At 53.7% G+C, this 19,149-nt stretch overlaps 9 protein-coding genes across 9 annotated transcripts; 4 read left to right on the top strand and 5 right to left on the bottom strand.

The window, feature by feature from the left end:
* Positions 1 to 780: 780 nt before the first annotated feature.
* Positions 781 to 2,907, top strand: J4E83_003053 (uncharacterized protein; the record flags this gene model as incomplete). Its single annotated transcript, XM_049329993.1, has 2 exons — positions 781 to 1,014; positions 1,063 to 2,907. 2 exons carry the CDS (start codon positions 781 to 783, stop codon positions 2,905 to 2,907), a joined length of 2,079 nt encoding a protein of 692 aa, XP_049190489.1.
* Positions 2,908 to 3,317: 410 nt separating this feature from the next.
* On the bottom strand, positions 3,318 to 3,777 carry J4E83_003052 (uncharacterized protein; the record flags this gene model as incomplete). The annotated part of the gene is made up of 2 exons (XM_049329992.1): positions 3,318 to 3,565; positions 3,621 to 3,777. 2 exons carry the CDS (start codon positions 3,775 to 3,777, stop codon positions 3,318 to 3,320), a joined length of 405 nt encoding a protein of 134 aa, XP_049190488.1.
* Positions 3,778 to 4,944: 1,167 nt separating this feature from the next.
* J4E83_003051 (uncharacterized protein) lies at positions 4,945 to 5,379 on the bottom strand (the record flags this gene model as incomplete). The annotated part of the gene is made up of 2 exons (XM_049329991.1): positions 4,945 to 5,254; positions 5,375 to 5,379. 2 exons carry the CDS (start codon positions 5,377 to 5,379, stop codon positions 4,945 to 4,947), a joined length of 315 nt encoding a protein of 104 aa, XP_049190487.1.
* A 519-nt stretch (positions 5,380 to 5,898) lies between these two features.
* J4E83_003050 (uncharacterized protein) lies at positions 5,899 to 7,632 on the bottom strand (the record flags this gene model as incomplete). The annotated part of the gene is made up of 3 exons (XM_049329990.1): positions 5,899 to 6,322; positions 6,384 to 7,200; positions 7,248 to 7,632. The coding sequence occupies 3 exons, from the start codon at positions 7,630 to 7,632 to the stop codon at positions 5,899 to 5,901; spliced, it is 1,626 nt and encodes a 541-aa protein (XP_049190486.1).
* Positions 7,633 to 7,944: 312 nt separating this feature from the next.
* On the top strand, positions 7,945 to 9,125 carry J4E83_003049 (uncharacterized protein; the record flags this gene model as incomplete). The annotated part of the gene is made up of 3 exons (XM_049329989.1): positions 7,945 to 7,999; positions 8,050 to 8,328; positions 8,377 to 9,125. 3 exons carry the CDS (start codon positions 7,945 to 7,947, stop codon positions 9,123 to 9,125), a joined length of 1,083 nt encoding a protein of 360 aa, XP_049190485.1.
* A 777-nt stretch (positions 9,126 to 9,902) lies between these two features.
* J4E83_003048 (uncharacterized protein) lies at positions 9,903 to 10,368 on the top strand (the record flags this gene model as incomplete). The annotated part of the gene is made up of 3 exons (XM_049329988.1): positions 9,903 to 10,100; positions 10,155 to 10,278; positions 10,331 to 10,368. The coding sequence occupies 3 exons, from the start codon at positions 9,903 to 9,905 to the stop codon at positions 10,366 to 10,368; spliced, it is 360 nt and encodes a 119-aa protein (XP_049190484.1).
* A 464-nt stretch (positions 10,369 to 10,832) lies between these two features.
* J4E83_003047 (uncharacterized protein) lies at positions 10,833 to 12,088 on the top strand (the record flags this gene model as incomplete). Its single annotated transcript, XM_049329987.1, has 2 exons — positions 10,833 to 11,169; positions 11,229 to 12,088. 2 exons carry the CDS (start codon positions 10,833 to 10,835, stop codon positions 12,086 to 12,088), a joined length of 1,197 nt encoding a protein of 398 aa, XP_049190483.1.
* A 3,522-nt stretch (positions 12,089 to 15,610) lies between these two features.
* On the bottom strand, positions 15,611 to 16,606 carry J4E83_003046 (uncharacterized protein; the record flags this gene model as incomplete). The annotated part of the gene is made up of 1 exon (XM_049329986.1): positions 15,611 to 16,606. One exon carries the CDS (start codon positions 16,604 to 16,606, stop codon positions 15,611 to 15,613), a length of 996 nt encoding a protein of 331 aa, XP_049190482.1.
* A 1,313-nt stretch (positions 16,607 to 17,919) lies between these two features.
* J4E83_003045 (uncharacterized protein) lies at positions 17,920 to 18,879 on the bottom strand (the record flags this gene model as incomplete). Its single annotated transcript, XM_049329985.1, has 3 exons — positions 17,920 to 18,153; positions 18,202 to 18,514; positions 18,707 to 18,879. The coding sequence occupies 3 exons, from the start codon at positions 18,877 to 18,879 to the stop codon at positions 17,920 to 17,922; spliced, it is 720 nt and encodes a 239-aa protein (XP_049190481.1).
* Between the last annotated feature and the right edge of the window lie 270 nt (positions 18,880 to 19,149).

Genomic DNA, 19,149 nt, shown 5'->3' with positions numbered 1-19,149 from the left:
AAGAACAAACGTAGAAGGCCAGACGATAGAGTGGCAGGTGCTCGATACTGAGGAGTGTGCAAGGACCAGGCGCTACCCCCATCAGGGATAGGCGAGGCATGCGCTGGCCATTCTCTACACACCATTATCTTAGATGCGAACGACCCTGGCAGACCGGTGAATTTGGCCCCAAGGCAGAGTGCCGGTCGCAGCGCTGAAACTCGAAATCGAGGCGATAGTAGGGAGATGTCTTGGCCGCTCTTTCCCTTCCTAAGCTCCGTGTTGCGTCCGCATGTCGCGTGCCTTCACCGCCCGAATTCTTCGTAGTCGTGGCATAACGGGGATGAAACTGTTGAGTTCGCGTAGCTGTAATACAGCTGCGAGGGCTGCTGAGAGTCGAGGCGTAGTCCGAAATTATTGGGTGCCTGGGCGCGTAGTTGACGCCTCCGCATATGCGCGACGTAGACACCCCACGGCCTTATTCGAGTGACGTAGGCAACGCACCGGCAGCCTGGTGAGTCGATCGAAGGACGGATACCAAACAGAAATACGCGGATCGGACGTGATGATGGCTCCACAGTCGATGGAGGTGCTGTGGTGTTTGGGGTGGGGAACCGCGACGTTTTCGTGATGCGCTACTGTATCGGAACTTGCCGCTGCCAAACATCGCATGGGGTGCGCGGGGAAACCGAGACCGGCGTCAAGAATTATTAGGAGCCTGCAATAGCCGCAAACCTCAATTTCTTCACAACATCGGTATTTACGGTTGCTGAGAACACTTATCGGAACGATCACGACGCGATGAACGGCACAAGGGGTGCCAATGGCACATCAACAGGCCCCAAGCTTCTCTGGAAGCACTCCTCTCCCGAGACGACACCCATGTACCAATTCTTGCAGTCAGTGAACAAGACACACAACCTGCAACTGTCCGACTACTCGCAACTACAAAAATGGAGCATCGAAAACATCAACGAATTCTGGCAACGAACGTGGGAATTTGTGGGTGTCCGACACCAGGGAGCCTTCACATCAGTCAGTCATCGTATACCCATCCATGTAGCCTCTACTTACAGACGATAGGCCGTGGATGAAGAATTGCCTATGTTTCCCCGACCGGCGTTCTTCTCGGGAGCGACACTGAACTTCGCTGAGAATCTCCTCTTCCCTACCTCCGAAGTCGACCCCGAATCACCCGCCGTCATCGCCGCTACAGAGACTACACGCGAAACAGTGACATGGAAGGAACTCAGGGATAGAGTGAAGCTATGTCAGACCGGCATGATACATTTGGGTCTCAAAGAAGGCGACCGAGTAGCTGGTTATGTTGCGAACCACACCAACGCGTTGGTAGCAATGTTGGCCGCGTCGTCGCTGGGGGCAGTATGGACCGCAGTAAGCCCAGACACTGGCGTCCATGCCGTTCTCGATCGACTACGCCAGATTGAGCCAACCTTGCTCTTTGCAGACAATGCGGCCTTCTATAATGGTCGGAGTCATCCAGTACTTCCCAAGGTTACTGAAATCGTCAGGGATCTCCCATCGCTCGAAGCCGTCGTCATCTTTCCTACTGTAGCTTCAGTAGAATTCGACGTCACCTCTATCCCGGTGCAATCTGGCAAAGCCTACGACTACGCAACATTCACATCACTGAAAGTTACGTCAGAACTCACCTTCAAGCAATTGCCGCCAGACCATCCAGTTTATATCCTTTACTCGAGTGGCACGACAGGTGCACCCAAATGTATCGTTCATGGGGCCATCGGTACGCTACTCCAACACAAAAAGGAACACATCATTCACTGCTCGATAAAACCTAGCTCACGACTCTTTTACTTTACCACATGTACTTGGATGATGTGGCATTGGCTGGTCAGCGGGCTCGCATCGGGCGCTACACTAGTACTCTATGACGGCTCTCCGTTTCGATACGTAGACAGTTCCGACGCATCGACGTCCGTTCCAGACGACCTAGCAATGCATCGTCTGATAGACGAGTTTGACATCACGCACTTCGGCACGTCCGCAAAGTACCTTTCTATCCTGGAGCAGAAGTCCATCGACCCATCTGCCGCGGGACTCGCGATGAACAAGCTCGAAGCGATATATTCGACAGGATCACCGCTCGCTCCTTCCACGTTCTCTTACGTCTATTCCGCCTTCCCTTCGACCATCAATCTCGGCAGCATCACCGGTGGCACAGACATCATCTCGCTCTTTGGCGCACCCAACCCACTCTTGCCCGTGTATGAAGGCGAAATCCAAGCCGCCGGTCTTGGTATGGCAATCGCTGCGTATGACTACACAGGTGCCGATGTCTCGATGTCAGGCGAACCAGGAGACCTAGTTTGCACCAAGCCCTTCATCTGTCAGCCAGTAGCATTTTGGGGCCCCGAAGGGGAGTCAAAGTACCGGAAGTCGTACTTTGACAAATTCACAAATGAGAAGAATCAGCCGATCTGGCATCACGGCGATTTCGTGCGATTCAATCCCGAAACCGGTGGACTGTGGATGCTTGGACGCAGCGACGGCATACTCAAACCCGCGGGCGTACGCTTCGGATCAGCTGAGATCTATAACGTGGTACTGGAGCATTTCCCTGAAGACGTCGCGGACGCGCTTTGCATCGGCCGAAGGAGAGAGACTGATACGGATGAGACTGTCGTGCTCTTTCTGAAGATGGCAGAGGGTCGCCAGATTTCTACTGATCTCGTTGGAAGGATCAAGACAACGATCAAGCAAGCGCTTAGCGCACGTCATGTTCCAGCTATAGTGGATGAGTGTCCAGAGATACCTGTCACTACCAACGGCAAAAAGGTTGAAGGTGCTGTCAAGCAGATACTTTGCGGACTCAACGTCAAGACGAGCGCGAGTGTTGCAAACGCCGAATGCCTAGACTTCTATCGAGAGTGGGCGAGGACGCATTGAGCGCTCAGTTCGGGTTGTTGCGCAAGATTCTGGATCATGCGACCTACTCCGCTCACTAATCAGTCGTTCGCTGGGCTAAGTAATAAGCAGCCGCAAACATCGACAGCCCATTCAGATGTAGCCCACGAGTCAGACACCTAGCTTGAGCCATGTCTGGGGGTCTCGGACTAGCAAGCCCCACTTTTGCTGCAACCAGATTATCCCGTCACACCTCAGGAGCTGGGACATGAGCTTAATTCCACGACATTATAAGCAGTGGGTAAAACAATCGTGGTACTAGAACTCTTCAGCCACAGTGGGCATCTCGTAAAATCCCAACCACTGAGGAGCTCATGCTTTCGCCTGCTTTTTCCAATCGCTCCCTGCCCACCAACATCACTACCGTCTGCTCACAACCGTTGCTGCATCTTTCAGAAGCTCGCAGCAAGCATCTCGTCAACTTTCGTACACAGTGCGTCAACGACACTGACACCAGCGTCGAACGTAGCTTTGACAACGCCCGTAGTACCCTCCGGATAGCGTGCAAGAACAGCAATCGCACCACCCTTTTTCGCCACTCCGTCTCCCGTCCAACCTCTCATCACCACGAAGATATCGGAGGCGTTGATCGTCTGCTCAGTGTTCGCAATGTTGTTGTGTGCGAGGAATGAGATATTCTCTGGCCACATGTCAATCAAGATGTTAAGCGCGAGATAGATGTGCCTTGGGCTTACGAGCTAGAACGAGGATTCTGCGCTCGAGTTTGACAGCGCGATTGGCGGCGACGACTTGATCGACCGTGTCGGGCGCTTCATAACATTCGTTGCGGAATGGGCGCATGAGGTCGTAGATGCGCTGTTCGAGCGCGTTTGCGGGCTGGGGCGAAGACATCGGCAAGAAGACTTGTTTGAGTTGACGTCGGGAGGTTGGTTATCGTCTATGGTTATCGTCTACGGGTGTTTGTGGAAGGAGAGAGAAGTGTGGGAAATGGTAACTTCCAATGACGAGAACGCCAAGACATCGTGGTTGCACCTGACATTATAGACTGGAAGCTCGAATCTTCACCCTCACCACTCATGCAATTGCCAATAGTGTTTCAAGATCTTCGCCGGTCTTCGCTCTGGTCCGATAACACCGTGGCTGCCTTCGCGCTTGCCCATCGCTCTCATTATAGTTCCACCTTCACTTCGGGAAAGAAGTTCGCCAACGCCCTGTCACACTCCTCCGTCAGAATCTCGATCACGCTTTTCCCGTCTTCCTTCCTCGCCCAGCAGCGCATGACGGTGTGTGTATACCCGTTCCCGTTGACGAAGATCCCCATTCCAGCTATCCCGCCGCCGCCTTTGATCATAGTAGACCAGTTGCGAGAGCCAATGGAGATGTCGATGGGAACAATGATTTTGCCATACGAAGACTGGTTGTGACGGATGATGAATGATATGTTCTCTTTTGGAATAGGTCAGATACAGTGTAATGCGGAAGAGTCGATATGGACGGTATGTCTGCGTACCACAAAGTATGAGAAGCAGGCGTTCTTCTTCTATTGCCGGTGCGGTTTTGGGAGCATTCTTGTAGCACTCCTCGCGGTAAGGCTGTAGGAGATCATAGAGTCGCTGTTCAAGCGAATCAGTCGACATGATGAGGTGATTGATCGCGACTTGATTGGTATATTACAAAGTGGGGAGGATAAAGTGGAGAGATTTGGACGTACGAGACTTCCGTGTAGGCGGCAGAGTGGACCTGGGGTGTTAGCGCTAAGGACAAAGCCTGTGTCACCGTATAATCAGGTGTTGATAGTGAATTCTAGGTGAAATATAGAGGGTCGTGCTGGACGGCGGAATAATCTAAGAGCTTTGACTTGGGTTCTGGTATCATTTGTATGACGCGGATACCGAAGGAAATTTGCTTTACAAGCCGGCCCACTGACTACCAATTATCCTCTTCAGTCAGGTCGACTAATTCCAATCGCGGAAGTGCGAGGTTGTAGTGAATCTCCATGTGGCTGATGTGCAAGCTTGTCACCACCCACCCGGTTTTCAATCATCGAACCCAGAATTCCTAGTCCTTGAAGTCTCCATATCCATCGTCCCCCTCGTTCTTCAGGATCTCTCTGACAGCCTTATCCACCTTCTCTCCGAGTGCCTGTACAACATTCTGGCCCCATTTGACTTGCTTCCGCACTATGACTGTAAAGTCACCTGGGCCGTAGTGGATGCATACAGTTGCCTTGTGACCGACTTCGCAATCATTGTGGCCGCGGACATCGACGACAGTGATTGAGATCTGGGAAGCGGGTATGTTGGGACCGACAGTGTACTTGATCAGGAAGGTGATGTTTCCTGCATGTAGGCCGTCAGTTACTTCATTTCTTCACCGGAAAGGGTTGGACTTGCCGGCAATGGTCTCGGCGACGTTGGCAGGCAGATTGCCGCGACGGGGGTCGAGGTAGGCGAGCATGTGCTGCCGTTGGGGATCGCGAACCATGGACGTCATTGTTGGGAGACGGTATGTCGTCTGTCCTGGGTCTGGTGGAGGGGACTGTAGGTACGGTGTGATTGAGAAGTGAAGCAAGCTACTCGGTCAGGTCAGTCGTTGCGACGCTACTAAGCAAAAGTGCAGAGGGCACTCACCTTCACTTGCTCTCCACATTTACTTGGTTATTCCGAAGCGGCAAGTGGTGCTACGTTGGTGAGCAAATGATGACAGGAAAACTTCCAGAGTTTAAGACAATGTTGGTATAGATTTCGTGTGGCGTCGTTATGATACCGATATAATGCTAAATCACCTGTCGCAAGCATCCGCGACCCCAAGTCAGCCCACTGCTCCCTCTGATGCATGCCCAAGTGTGTACAGTTGGAAAGATACAATACCCAATGCTGATGATAAAACACAATAGAGCCACCACATTACCCACCAATGATACAGTAAAGATACATGCAATACCTGATAAACACCTTCCTGTCCCGCACGCCAGGGCCTAACCGCGGCGCGATTTGGCATCTACAATTCTCGTCACCTGCCTTCCTTGATCTTTACACAATCAGCAAAAGCAGGAAAGTTGCCTCTGAAGCTTGGGCCCAGTGTCCAATTATTCAGATCGCGGAGGTGCGTCTCAAAAGCCGGGTTGATAAGCCACTGGTCATCTTCTTTGGGTAGCGGACCCATGGATGTGATACCGGCGGAGGTATGTGCCGCAGGAGGCTGCGGGGTGGAAGGATCTTGCGGCGAGCCGGCGTTGACATGTGTGGAGAAAGGCGAAGAGACCGAGACGGAGGAGGTCGTCGAGAGCGCCGAGGTATGGACCTTCGAAGCAGGGAGGAGACAATCGCGGGGCTCATAAGGCCAATTCAGGGAAATGGTAGTCGTGAAGGGTATGAAGAAGTTCTCGAAGGATACTGGCGGGTGGCCAGCGACGAGTTTGTCGCGAAGGCGAGGCCTAGAATAGATCAGTCATTATGTGTTTTCAAACGAGTCAAGAAGCGGATATTAGTGCATACCATGGGAGATGATCGATCCATAACGCGTGAGCAGTGAACAACTGAGAAGGTCGTGGCGTAGCCCAGTGTGGCAGCCGATCGTAGTTCTCCTGCGTAGGTTCGATCTGCCAACGCATGATCAGGAACATGATGAATACTATCGCAACCTGTTCCGGCCTGCCGCAGATGTCCGGAAACGTGCGCAAGATGTCTGTAAAGAGCTTTGACAGGGGGTGTGCATCTACTGCGCGCTCGGGATACGCTAGAGACGTGAAGTTGGGGTAGTGTGGTCCAACCAGGGTCTTCATGGGTACGCCCTCGGCAGCGCGATTCTGACGATCTTGCAGAAAGTCGAGCAGGATGACATCCAGAGGGCATGTCGCCGGAAGATTGCGAGGTAACGTGAGGTGGGCGACCATGCTCGGTGCATACATGGCATGCTGGCTACTACTGACGTTGCTGGGTCGCGGCTGCTGTGGAGGGGGCAGATTTGGATCGACGGCCCTCCTTTGCCCATTGTCGAGTATAAAGTCTACGCCTAAACGCTCATCGAAGGGCATCTCTGACTGTAGATGGGGTGTTCGCGACTGGTCGAAATGCGGCCCGGGACTGCCATTGGAGTAGCGGCGCAAGTGGCTGTTTGGCGCGTCGTTGGGGTATAGCCATGCTCTTCCCCCCTCAGTCACGCTTGGAGAATGTACTCCGTTTTGAGGTGAGGCCGTAGACAGCTCGTGGGACGCGATGTGGTACTGTCGTGGTTCGGTAGGTTGCACAGGCGCGTCGCGCTGTTGGTGAGGATGGATTGGAAGGGGCGATCGCTCGGCAGCAGCTGCCAATTCTACCTGCTGTCAACATTTGTTCCTTCTTTGGGAGTAGTCATCGTACCATTGAGGCCACCCGTCGCACGCACGATAGGCTGGATGATGCTCAGGACGCTCTCGAGCCTCTTCCTGATGTCTCCGTTCTCCGCCTGGACCGCCTCCTTCTCGCGGAGGACGACTTGCAGGTCATGGTATGGCTGCTGGCTCTCCAAATCCCGGATGCGCTGATTGAGGCGATCGATCTGGTTCTTGGTGCGCTCGCGGATGGCACGTTGAGCTTCGCGGTCGTTTGCGCGCTTGCGGGCAAGCTGTTCGGGCGTGAGGTTGGCAACGCCACGCGAGTTGGGGCCAGTCCTGCGCTTTTTGTTGGGCTGACCATCGCCCGAACCATCGTCTCTAGGGGCTCCTTCGGGCGTGTCTGCCTCCGCCGGCGACGCCATGCTGATCATGGATGCGTGTGGGTTGCGACTCAGGACAGAAATGGACAAATCCTACCTCGAGTCATGACCCTGACACTGCAGCTGCGATGAGTTTTGCCTACAGCAAGCTAAGCCGGAGCAGGCCTAGTGGATGATCGCCGCCCTGGTCGATCGCGGGGACAGCACGCGTGGGGGACGCGAACCTCGGGAATCTCGTCGGGTAACGCTCTCCGCACTTGCACGGCTCCCTGGAGTCTAGACTCGGACGCGCGCCATGGGGTAGCTAGTGTGCTGTGGGTGCTGGCAGCGTCTTGCTGCCATTGCAAGCACCATCACAACACAATGGCAGATCAGAATGTAAGCAAGCTGGGCATCGCTTCGGCGACGCTCAAAGCCAGTACGCGCCTGCATCATCAGGTCAAAAGCAAGCACTAACATCTTCGGCAGTGGGCTCTGCGCTGCAACGCTCCGTTACCTCACCCTTCAAAGGCGAGAATGGCTCCAACACGTACTTCAAGGACATCATGTTCGCCATGTTCCGGACCAATCTGGGGAACCTCGACCTTGCGCAAGACCGGTACATGAACGGCGCATCATCCACGCCTACGTACCTTCAGCATGCCGAGAAGTACAAGTTTGTTCCAGATAGCATCAAGCTGCCCAATGGAACACAAGCGCATTGGCTGGGTAGTAGGAGCGCGAAGAAGGTCTTTGTGTACTTCAATGGTCGGTCTCCGCTTTCCAGGATGATGGACATCTCACTGACATGAACAGGCGGTGGATATGTGATGCCATGCACACCAGGCCATATGCTATGGCTCGATGACTTCCAAAAGTCTCTCGGTCCCGGCGTATCCGCGCTCCTCCTCGCGTACGATCTCGCACCAGAAGCCCGATATCCCAGCCAGTTGAAGCAGGCAGTCGAGCTGCTTCACCATCTCGTGCACGTCGAGGGGCGCAACCCTTCAGACCTGATTCTGGGCGGCGATTCGGCTGGCGGAAACCTTATACTCGGTCTGCTTTCGCACCTCGCACATCCACATCCCGAGATTGCGCCTTTGGAACTTCCATCCAAGATCCATGCCGCGCTTCTCATCTCGCCATGGTGCTCTTTGACACAGACCAACACGCCAGCGTTCGTCACGAACGCACAACGCGACATGTTTGACGCGCGAACCCTTTCCCGCTGGGCCACTGCTTTCCTCGGCTCCTCTTCTCCATTCGCTGGCGACTTCTACAGCGAACCCGTTCTCGCAGCTCCGGAGTGGTGGGGCCCTGTTGCCGATTTTGTGGAAGAGGTTTTAATATGGGCGGGCGATAACGAGGTGTTGAAGGATGGCATTGAGGCATTTGCACAGAAGTTCACGCAGGGCTTTGGCAGCAATGGTGGGCTGGCCACTACAGTTGTAACGCCAAAAGCGTGCCACGAAGAGATGGTCGTGGAGCGAATATTGGGTTACAAGGGCGATTCGGGCACCGGAAGTCAAGAGGTGGTGCAAAGCTGGGTCAAGGCGAAGCTGTGATTGTTGAAAGCTCGGATATCATACATATGTACGAATGAAAGACTTGGGCAACATGAGTTATGCGGCCGTGAAGACCACAATGCAGGTAGACTCAACCTTGGAATGGTGCAATGAGTTGCCAAAGATGACGTCTTCTTGGTCACGCTAGGCGGTAAGAACAAAAGGCAAGGACGACGATTGTAAATTGGGCGGAGTGCGCAAGATTCAGATCCAATGTAAGATGGCCTGTGGGGTATACGAGAATACGAGCCCGCGGAGAGGCATCCGTACTAGCGCGATCGGGGCCTTCGGAGACCGACCGCGGGTGATTGTTACACCTACGCCATCAACGTCCTTTCGTATAGCTCCTCGGATCTGGGAGGTCGGCGCCTCGGAGGCAATTAACTGTGTCGAAATCTACGGCGATCGCGTTTCCATGTTGCAATGTGGCTTCATGAGCTTCGTGAGCACCATGAGGCTCGCCGCGGACCGGTCCTTGGTATCGTCGTGACCGCATCATTTGCCGCTGACCTACCCAAGCGAGGTACCTGGACAACTACGCAGGGCGTTTTCGTTATTTCGCCACGGATAGTCACTCACAATCCTGTAGAAACTCCACTAGTGATCGGACGAAAAGCAACATGGACTGCACTTTCATGACGCGCATGATAGAGTGCAAGTGAGATGCGGCTTGGGTGTGTCACCACACGCGTCATATCACCATCCACATGTACATAAGCTGCTGTCTTCAGGCTCTCCATCGAAATCATTCAAATACCATTCGAATTCCATCCCAAAATGCCTTTCACCACACAGCTCCGCACTATTTCCCGACCCTTCATCCAACAATCACATCTCTTCAAACGAACTTCCATCAGAATGTCTTCCACCAATGAGCACGGCCAGGGTGCATCGCACGCCACTGGTCAGAGTGCCGTCCCCAAGAAGGTCCAGGAGGCTGCACCAAAGGGTCTCGAGGAGAGCCTCCCTGAAGGTGTAAGTTGATTATATCTACCTACCACGAAGTGAAGCATGTTAACATTGCCACAGGTCCACCCCACTGGCAGCAACCCCAACAGCCAGTCTACCAGCAAGACCCATGCTCTGAACGACGGCGAGGACTCAATCGTCCCCAAGAAGGTCCAAGAGATCGTTCCCGAGTCTGTCGAGCGAGGTAAGAGTTCTACATACAATGCAATAATGACGCGATTCTGACACACACGAAGCTCTTCCCAACTCGATCCACAACACCGGAGACCAGTAATCGCGTCTTACTACCTACCTAGGTAGTGCATGATTGGCAAATAGGAAATTTACTGTATCATAATAATAACAATCAACGTCGATCCAAACCACATCGTGTTTGAAGCTGCTGTTTGTATTGATCATAGAGGAAATTGTGCCATCAACCTAGGTACTCAAGGAATATACTGAACCCCCACTTACAGCTGATAGTGGAAGCAGAAGACGTTGGAGTCGACATTACCTTGAGTTTCTATCCATCGTCGTTCTCATATGTATGCAGATAAGATCGTACCGTTCATCTTTCTAAGACATGTCACAGGGTTGTTCGCGCCGAAGGTTCCCGTCATCTGGTGTGTACCTGACGCTAGTGTCGAGCCGCGGTAAACATGACGTTGGCCGAGCCCCACCATCCCGCCAGGGCTCGAGATCTTTTCCTAGCCACCACGACAACACGCCTCTCTACCCACGTGTACGCATCTCACCATGGCCTCCGCAACAGCAGCCGACATCCAGGGTCCATCTCACCCAAACCCGGAAGGCCTCAACACATCGGCAAGCACGCAATTCCCGGCTGTCAACATCGGCACGCGCAACTCGGTACTCGCCCAGATCCAGGCCCGCGCAGTCGAGCGAAGCTTAAAGGATGCGTACCCGGACCGGACCTTCAACATTTGCCCCGTCGTGGTGCAGGGAGACAGGGACAAGATTACACCCTTGCAGCAACTGAGTCAAGGCGAGAATGCGAAGAGTCTTTGGACGGGCGAATTGGAGAGCATGCTGGAGTCGGGCGATCTGGATATCATCGTTCACTGCTTGAAGGGTATGTTCTGCAGCTCGCGCATTGAAACTTGGTACGAGTCAGGCTGACTAGCAGGACAGACATGCCCACACAGCTGCCAGACCACCTCGAGATTGGTGCCATACTCCAGCGTGAAGATCCCCGCGATGCCCTCTTGATCTCCCCACGCCTGCCCAAGGAGACGACGCTAGCTACCCTTCCGCAAGGTGCCACCATCGGTACGTCATCGGTACGACGAGCTGCCACACTGAGGAAGCTATACCCACACTTGAAGTTCGCCGACCTCAGAGGCAACGTGGGCACGAGACTAGCGAAGCTCGATGCCGAAGACTCCCCGTACTCAGCTATCATCTTAGCGGCTGCCGGTCTGAAGCGAATGGGTCTCGACAACAGGATCACGCAGTATCTGAGCAGTACGAGCGGAGGTATGCTTCACGCGGTCGGTCAGGGTGCCCTAGGAATCGAGATCAGGAAGAAGGACGCAGCCATGAAAGACATTTTGAGCAGTGTTCGATGCGAGCGGACGACAAGAGCATGCTCGGCTGAGCGAGCACTGCTACGCACTCTGGAAGGTGGCTGCAGCGTGCCTATCGGCGTTGAGACATCATGGAGAGGCGGCAAGGGCCTCACTATCGGTGCACAACCAGCAAAGGACTATGACAAGCACGGAAATGCGGTCGAGGAGGAAGAGCCAGATGTTGACGATCAAGAACTAGTGTTGAGAGCCATGGTGGTGAGCGTAGATGGCACGGAGTCTGTTGAGTACGAGGCAGCACGCAAAGTCCGAAGCTCAGAGGAGGCAGAAGAGATGGGACAAGAGGTTGCCAAGGTCTTGATCGAGAAGGGCGCCGACAAGATCTTGAAAAAGATCAACGTAGAGAAGCAGTGGGCGGCCAAGAAGCAACTCGAGCAGCTACAAGCCAAGGCTGCCAGCTCATAGATCAACCGCTATAACGATCAATGTATTACGAATCAGTGAAGCACCCTCAGTCGCTGGTCTCGATGACAAGATGCTTTTTCGGGCCTTGCTCTGCTTCACTGGCTAATGAACATCAACATCTGTTTACGTGTTTGCGACCATATCTCTGGAAAGGAGTGCCATCTGAGTATCGATTACTGCCAGCATTTAAGACAGAGCAGAATGTTCACAAAGACACAGACACAGAAAGCTCGTTGGCAAAACTGTGACTCTTGGGCGCCTCGATATATAAGAAGTTTCGAGTACGCAAAGTATGATCTTCCTGCTATCAACTCCCCAAAACTACTAAGCACAAGCCTTTAATCGCTATAAGACTATACCACCAAAAGCATTTCTCCGCTCCGAAGCATCAAACCCACGTCATCGTGCGCAAAGCCATATACACAAGATCATCTCTACCCAAGGACTTCATCAACTTTTACTTCCGACATGTGCGAAGAAAGATGGACTCAGTACAAGGACTGCAACCACGAGCATACCCCCATGACGCGAACTATACGCTGTCACCGACTCGAGGACGATGTCAACGCAAGGCAGTGTCCGCGGTACAGTCGCGTGCGGCGGACCATCGGGTATCCGGATATGTGCGGCACCTGTAGGGCTAACGGGGCTGTTCCTGACGAGGGTTTCAAGGGTGGAAGATGGGATAGTCGATAGGATGCGCGGAAAGAGCAAGCAGAGTGATCATTAGTGTGATGACAGCCATGCGAGGGGGTTTGGACATGCCTGAGAATATAAACAGTTGTTGATTGAAATAAATCCCCTGTGGAATGTTCTGCTTCTCGATCTCGATATCAACTACCTAGGTACCCGGAAACGAGTAAACTGGTTTTGAGTGAGAACTCCTGGATAGCAAGAGAACACGAAGATACCTACGCTAACACCCTACTTAGGCACCTAGGTATGATCGATCAAGATTCTCGTCGTTCTGGTATTGTCGTGAGATTGTAACTCTCCATCGCCTCAGTTATGGGCCCGTTTAGTTAGCGAACGGCATCATTAATATTCTAGAAGCGGTAATGAGAGCTGACGACGACTTGAAGCTCCCAGAGATCTGCGCAACCGCCTACTCACGTGATACCGCGTTTGGTCGCTACCGGGATAAATTCCTGGACGCACGATTGGTGCGGCACCTTCGGGTCTTCGCGTTTGAGACATGATGAACATGGTAGCTTCCGTCGCAGGAACTTCAGGCTCGAGCTCCCCTCTCTTCTTATATCTAACCCCTCTATCGATTGACCCGTTGGATACATTGAAAGTCCTTCAAAAAATTCGGTACACCTTGTCCTGAAGTATCGACTATCTCATCGCCAGGTTCGCTTCGCAGCGACGCATCGGCGCCGCCCATAACCTCCTACGCGTCGAAAATACGCGTCATATCGCTCAACAATCGCTCCAGGCAGCACTAAACTTGCTATTATACTCAATTACGCAGTTCGAACGGAGCCGCTCAAAAACGAAAGCATCGTACTGGCATTGCTAGTTGCATCGCTGCTACCGCCAAACGCGACGCGTGCGCGACACTAAGGGCTCGTCCCGCACTAACTTCGTTCGCGGGCGTTGGTTGACCCACTTCATTATGGGCATTCCGGGGTATGTGCTCCCCATGAGATTAGATCAACTAATAACGTTGACTCCTCTACACCAGTTTACGACGGTCAATCGAAGCATGCGAGGAGATTATACCCATAGCACGGCTTGCCGAGGAGCATTACGCAGAATATGGAAGGCCATTGAAGATCGCGGTCGACGAAGCAGATTGGAGATTTCATTCTGTGTCACCAGCCCAGATACAAGCAATGCGCAAGAGTCAGACAGCCTGGAGATGCTTCTTACTATTAGAGTCAATGACTAACTGCCTGACGCAGATGAGCCGCGCTGTAACCCGTTGGAACGGGGTATCTTTCATCGTATCTGCAAGATCCTTCCCTTGAACATCCGGCTCGTGTTCGTGAGCGATGGACCAGATGTTCCACCAAAACGTGGCCGAGATGCTGGACGCCGGGTAGATCGCAAACAACGTGCGCTCTTGAACGAGATCCTGGATGGCCTTGGAGTGGCTCATATCGAGGCGCCTGGAGAAGCCGAAGCTGAGTGTTGTCGCTTGCAAACTCTTGGTCTTGTGGATGCTGTATGGTCAACAGACTCCGATTGCTTGATGTTTGGATGTACCTTTTGGATCCGCGACCACCGAGTAAGCACGGACACGTCCAAAAAGACCCAGCATAATGCCGAAAGCAAGAGAGACGAGAAGCGGGTCAGAGTGGTCCACGCTGATAAGCTCAAAGAGAAATGCCGACTAGATCGTCAGGGTTGCGTGCTGTTCGCCATGCTTGCAGGCGGCGACTACAACGGAGGAGGCCTTCCGAAATGCGGTGCTGACAATGCCCTGAAAGCTGCCCAAGCGAGTCTTGGTCGCAGCCTTTGCAGCAGACAAAACCAAGACGAGTGTAGCAAATGGGGCGCTAATACCCTCAGTAACTTCTTCAAGAAAACGGCGCCGGCAATCACTGTGCCTCCGAACTTTCCACGATACGAGCTTCTGCAGTTCTACAACCAACCCAAGGTACACTCGGATGACTGGCTCCGGGGCCATGCTAAAGAGAACATGGACTACGACCATCCACTTCGTGAGACACACTTGTTCCTCAAAGCGTGTCCGCCAATCAACATGTTTTGGAAAAAGTACCTCAACCATGTTGGCCCCATACTGCTTTCTCGCATGCTTGTGGCCTGGAACGAACCATTGTCCGGGACGGCTCCATATGGCCTCACGCTCGTGAACACACGACAGACGGCTGCAACGGCCCAACCATCACACTCCTCGCTAGAGCGGAAGGTCAAATTTAGAGCATTCGACATCACGGAACTGAAGGTACAGGACTTGGCCGCATACGTAACTCAGAGAGACAAACCGATACCAGATATCAACGAAGGACCCGGCCATATTGTCACTTACGAAATGCCGGCATTTCTCTTGCGCAAGGTCTTGCCGATTCCCACACCGACAGTAACGGGGCCCAATGGAACAGAACATCCGCCGAAGCGAAAGCATTCAACCTCTGGTGAGCAAGATACGAGTAGCCCAGTCTCAGCAAAAAAGATGCGCCAGCCTGCCAAACCTGCGACTCCTGTCACACAGCCCTCCATTACGTTTTCGGGTAAATCCGCATCTTCTCCGTTGCAGAGCAGCACTCTAGTCACACCTTCAATGCACTCACTCCAACATTCACCCTTGGCTTCCACCACATCCCCTGCCACGCCCGTGAACCTGTCAGATGACGGCCTGCGCAGACCTCAGCCGCGAGGACCTAGACAAAGTCCGAGTGAAGGGTTCGCACTCTTGCTTCGGAGCGTCAAGAAAGAGTGAAGGCGATGTAAGGATTACGTTCACCGAATGCGCATGCTTATATTACGCGAAAAAGGACCGTGGGTATCATTGAATGAAAGTAGCTACAACCGCAAATTCTATGCCATCAATGTCTATTGCTGTGGTTTGTACACCATACCTCCCGTCCTGGTATAAGCGTCTGTGCTCGCCGGCCCAGCCCACCGTCTACTAACCTCCTCTCTGTGCTTGACCTCCCTCTCGTTCTGCACAGTGACGCAGCAACAGCAGCAACATCCTTTGAGAAGATCGCTTCCGAAACTGCCTTCAAGCTTATACGCGCGCCGAATACGTGTCCGTTGAAGCATAGGGAACAGCCACCACAGTCCACAGGAAAGACCCATGACCATGCAGTGTCCATTCGTGGAGCTGTGGCCCAGCATATCTGTGGGATCTTTCTTCGCGGATTTCTGGGACAGGCGGTACGAAGTGCGACCGTATAAGATGCAAGGGCAGAACAGACCTGTAAGGCAGGTTGAAGGGTCGGGGCTGCATGCGCAGATGCCGTTTGACCATTCGTGTGATTTCTCTAGCTCCATGTTTGGGTGCGATATCTGGCCTGGCTGGTGTGCAGCAAAATCGAGGCCGTTGGGGCCGTGTGCGGCGTCTGGGGAGAATACGGCGTGGAAGTTGCTGTTCTGGTTCGAGAAACCGTGTGGTGAATAGGGCTCGTTCGGATACGGCGAGTTTCGGAGCGTGGGGGAGGTTGGAACATCTCGCGGCTGTTCTTTGTGCATCGAGTTGGCGGAGATGGGGGTCATTGGTGTCTTGTGCGGTAGCGGCGAGGTTTGATGCGTGCCCGACGGCGGCGTAGGAGGGATGGGCGGCATGGCATACGTCCGGATGTTCGTGTTGATGGGCGACAGGTTGCTCATCTGCCGAGCGTGCCTGCTCTGCTGTGTCTCAACCTGTGGTATATGATGAACAGGTTCTGGTTGTGATATTGACGAAACCGGGGAAAAGTGTTGCGCTTGCGGAGCATGCTGAGGCGAGTTGGGCGAGACGGGGGGTTTAACGTCATGCGCGTAAGACGGCGGCATGTAAGCTGTTTGCGATTGGGGCGGAATGATCGGGAGCTGCGCGTCAAGCATCGATTGGGGGCGAGGGTCGATCGGCGTGTATCCCACTGGCGATGTTGGTAGGGAGATGGGCATGGAATGTGGCATTGGCGGATCATTCGGCGAGGATGTGTATACGAAAGCACGCATCTCTGCGGGTGTCTGCGCATACGAGAAGTGCCGTGATGAATCTGTGTTGACTTGAGGTTGCTGAGGCCGCTGGGGTTGTTGAGGCTGCTGAGGTTGCTGAGGCTGTGCCGGCTGCTGGTATTGCTGAGGTTGCTGGTACTGCTGAGGCTGATGCTGTGGTGGTTGCTGTTGCGGCTGTGTATAGGCTGGGGCATCATCCTCAAGAGGTTGCTGCCATGAGAACCTGTTGTGCTGCTGGGAAGTCATTTGAGGCTGGAGCTGCTGGTTCTGTCCATGCTGTCGAGGATCCATGATGCGCGATTGTCTTCAAAGGAAATCCGCTTGCAACGAGGTGCTTCTAACAGAGAAGACGAGTTGTGTACTATATCGTATATGAAACCGGTGTTTACTCAGAGTGTAGAGTCAGCGGGAGCATCCGGTGGCACAGTCGTTATGAGCTGTTGGAGGTGAGCTGGAATATGGGTGGGCTCAAGCCGGGGGCCAGGAGGTCTGATATCAGGTCAAAGGGCTGCACGTCAGGTACATGCACAAGTACGAGGTCCAAAGAAAGGCAGCCCTGCATCAGAGCCGCCTATCGCTCCGGTTGGCTCTTGGCCATGCTTCATGTCATAGGCGAGCAGCATAGTGGACGCAGATTCGTAGAGCTCCCGCCGTAAGATGGCTCTCTTTTTAGACTTGCAGTGAGGCGCGGGCTTGGCCAATTGAGGTTGGAGGTGAGGTGTGACAACGTTGTGGAGCGAGTCGGTCGGCGCTTACGGGTGGCTCGGCCCCAACGTGCAGACCAATCACGAGGCCCTCCCCTCCACTACGCGTTTTCGGCCACCGTTCCTGGGTCGCATTTATGGCCCTTCTCTTGCATCCGGACAAAGGCTACTCATAATTGGAAAACGCCGCAGTTTGAAGAACAACGAGCACAGCCCGGTGGCGCAGAAACTGCGGGTCCAGGATTGTTCACGTGTTTCAACGCGATCGAGCCGTGTCCTACGATTGCAATGCCATGACAGCACTGGGCACGTGTATAAAGACACTGTGCTTGGGACTCCACATGTACCTTCGCAGGTGAGACACACAAAAGTCACGTTTGAAGTGGTGACAAGTTTGATTCAGGACTATACAAGGGCGGCGGAATGCGCGCTCGCCGTAAAGGTATTATATGAATCGAGATAGTGAGGGCCGGGATGAGATGAGGGTATGATCTATGCGTCCTTGTCCTGCTGGGCCTTTCCACGCTCCTCCTTGTTCTCCGCGCCTGGACGCTCAGTGGAGACGGTTCCTTGCAGCTTAGCGGTTTCGGCAACGCCCTCGCCCTTTTTGCTCTTCTCTTCCTGCTTGGAGATCTGCGAGGTGTGGTGGGTGTTGTCGTTGGAGAGTCCCTTTTGCTTGCCAGACATCTCGTTCTGGCTCTTGGTCTCGTCCTTGCGGGGGTCGGGCTGTACTAGTTAGCGACCTGTGCGCAATGAGGATGTTGATACACTGACCTTGTCGGACTGGTCAGGAGATTGGCTGTCCTTCTCCTCGCTGTTCTCCTTGGTAGGCTTGTCCGGGTTCTGCTGATCGCTCTTTGGCTTCTCCTCAGACTCATCCTTGGATTCGTCCTTAGACTCGTCCTTAGATTCCTCCTCGGGCTCATCCTCCTTGTTCTCCTCTCCGACGGTAGATCCGGTACCAGTCTTCATGGCACCTCCCTCGCCGTGTGGGTCGCCAAGAGGGTGGTGTTCAGCGCCGTGGTTCGTGTCTTGGGTTAGGACAATGTAGAGACCGACACCGGTGCCGACGACGGCTGAGGCCATCCTGGATATCTCGGTCAGTATCAGGTATTTCATAGAAATCAACACAATGTGTACACAGCTTGGCTGCTTTACGAAAGCGGAATAGCACTTCCACACGCCCAACTACTCAATTCGAGGGCTGTGTGCTTCCTAACGGTAACATGCTATATCCGCATTCGCGCTCATCTGTATAATCGAAATGGGATTGACATACCATGGGATGTCGCTGCTCTTAGCCTCGCCCTCGGGACCGTGGCCGCTGGCGTAGGTTCGGCGTTGGACAGCTCGTTGCCATGGCTGGAGCTCGGCAGCGCGGATAGACCTCGCCGGGCGAGCTGCGCGTGCCAATGAAGAAGCGCGGAGAGCAGAGGACCTGATGAAAGACATGGTGAAGCTGTAGAGAGACGAATTGAAGCTCGCGACGGGCAATTGATGGCAGACTCGGAGTTGGGCTGCGCGCAAGAGAAAGATCACGTCAGTCAGAATTATCGGTACGTCACATTGTGGCCCCTGCTTCCGAGGTCTAGCTCCGCGTTCTTGCATCACGTGTGCCCGACCTCGAACACTCGCGAACCTGCGCGAGGCTGCAGAGCCATCGCGTAAAGATTGTGCACGTAGTATCAAACCATTATCCGTAGAGCTCGCGTAAGAGTGTTT

The sequence above is a fragment of the Alternaria metachromatica genome, assembly GCF_023757995.1.
Source record: "Alternaria metachromatica strain BMP 0045 chromosome Unknown scaffold_5, whole genome shotgun sequence".
Lineage (NCBI taxonomy): Eukaryota > Fungi > Ascomycota > Dothideomycetes > Pleosporales > Pleosporaceae > Alternaria > Alternaria metachromatica.
The sequence above is the reverse complement of the archived record's forward strand: the minus strand, read 5'-3'. Positions and strand labels throughout refer to the sequence as shown.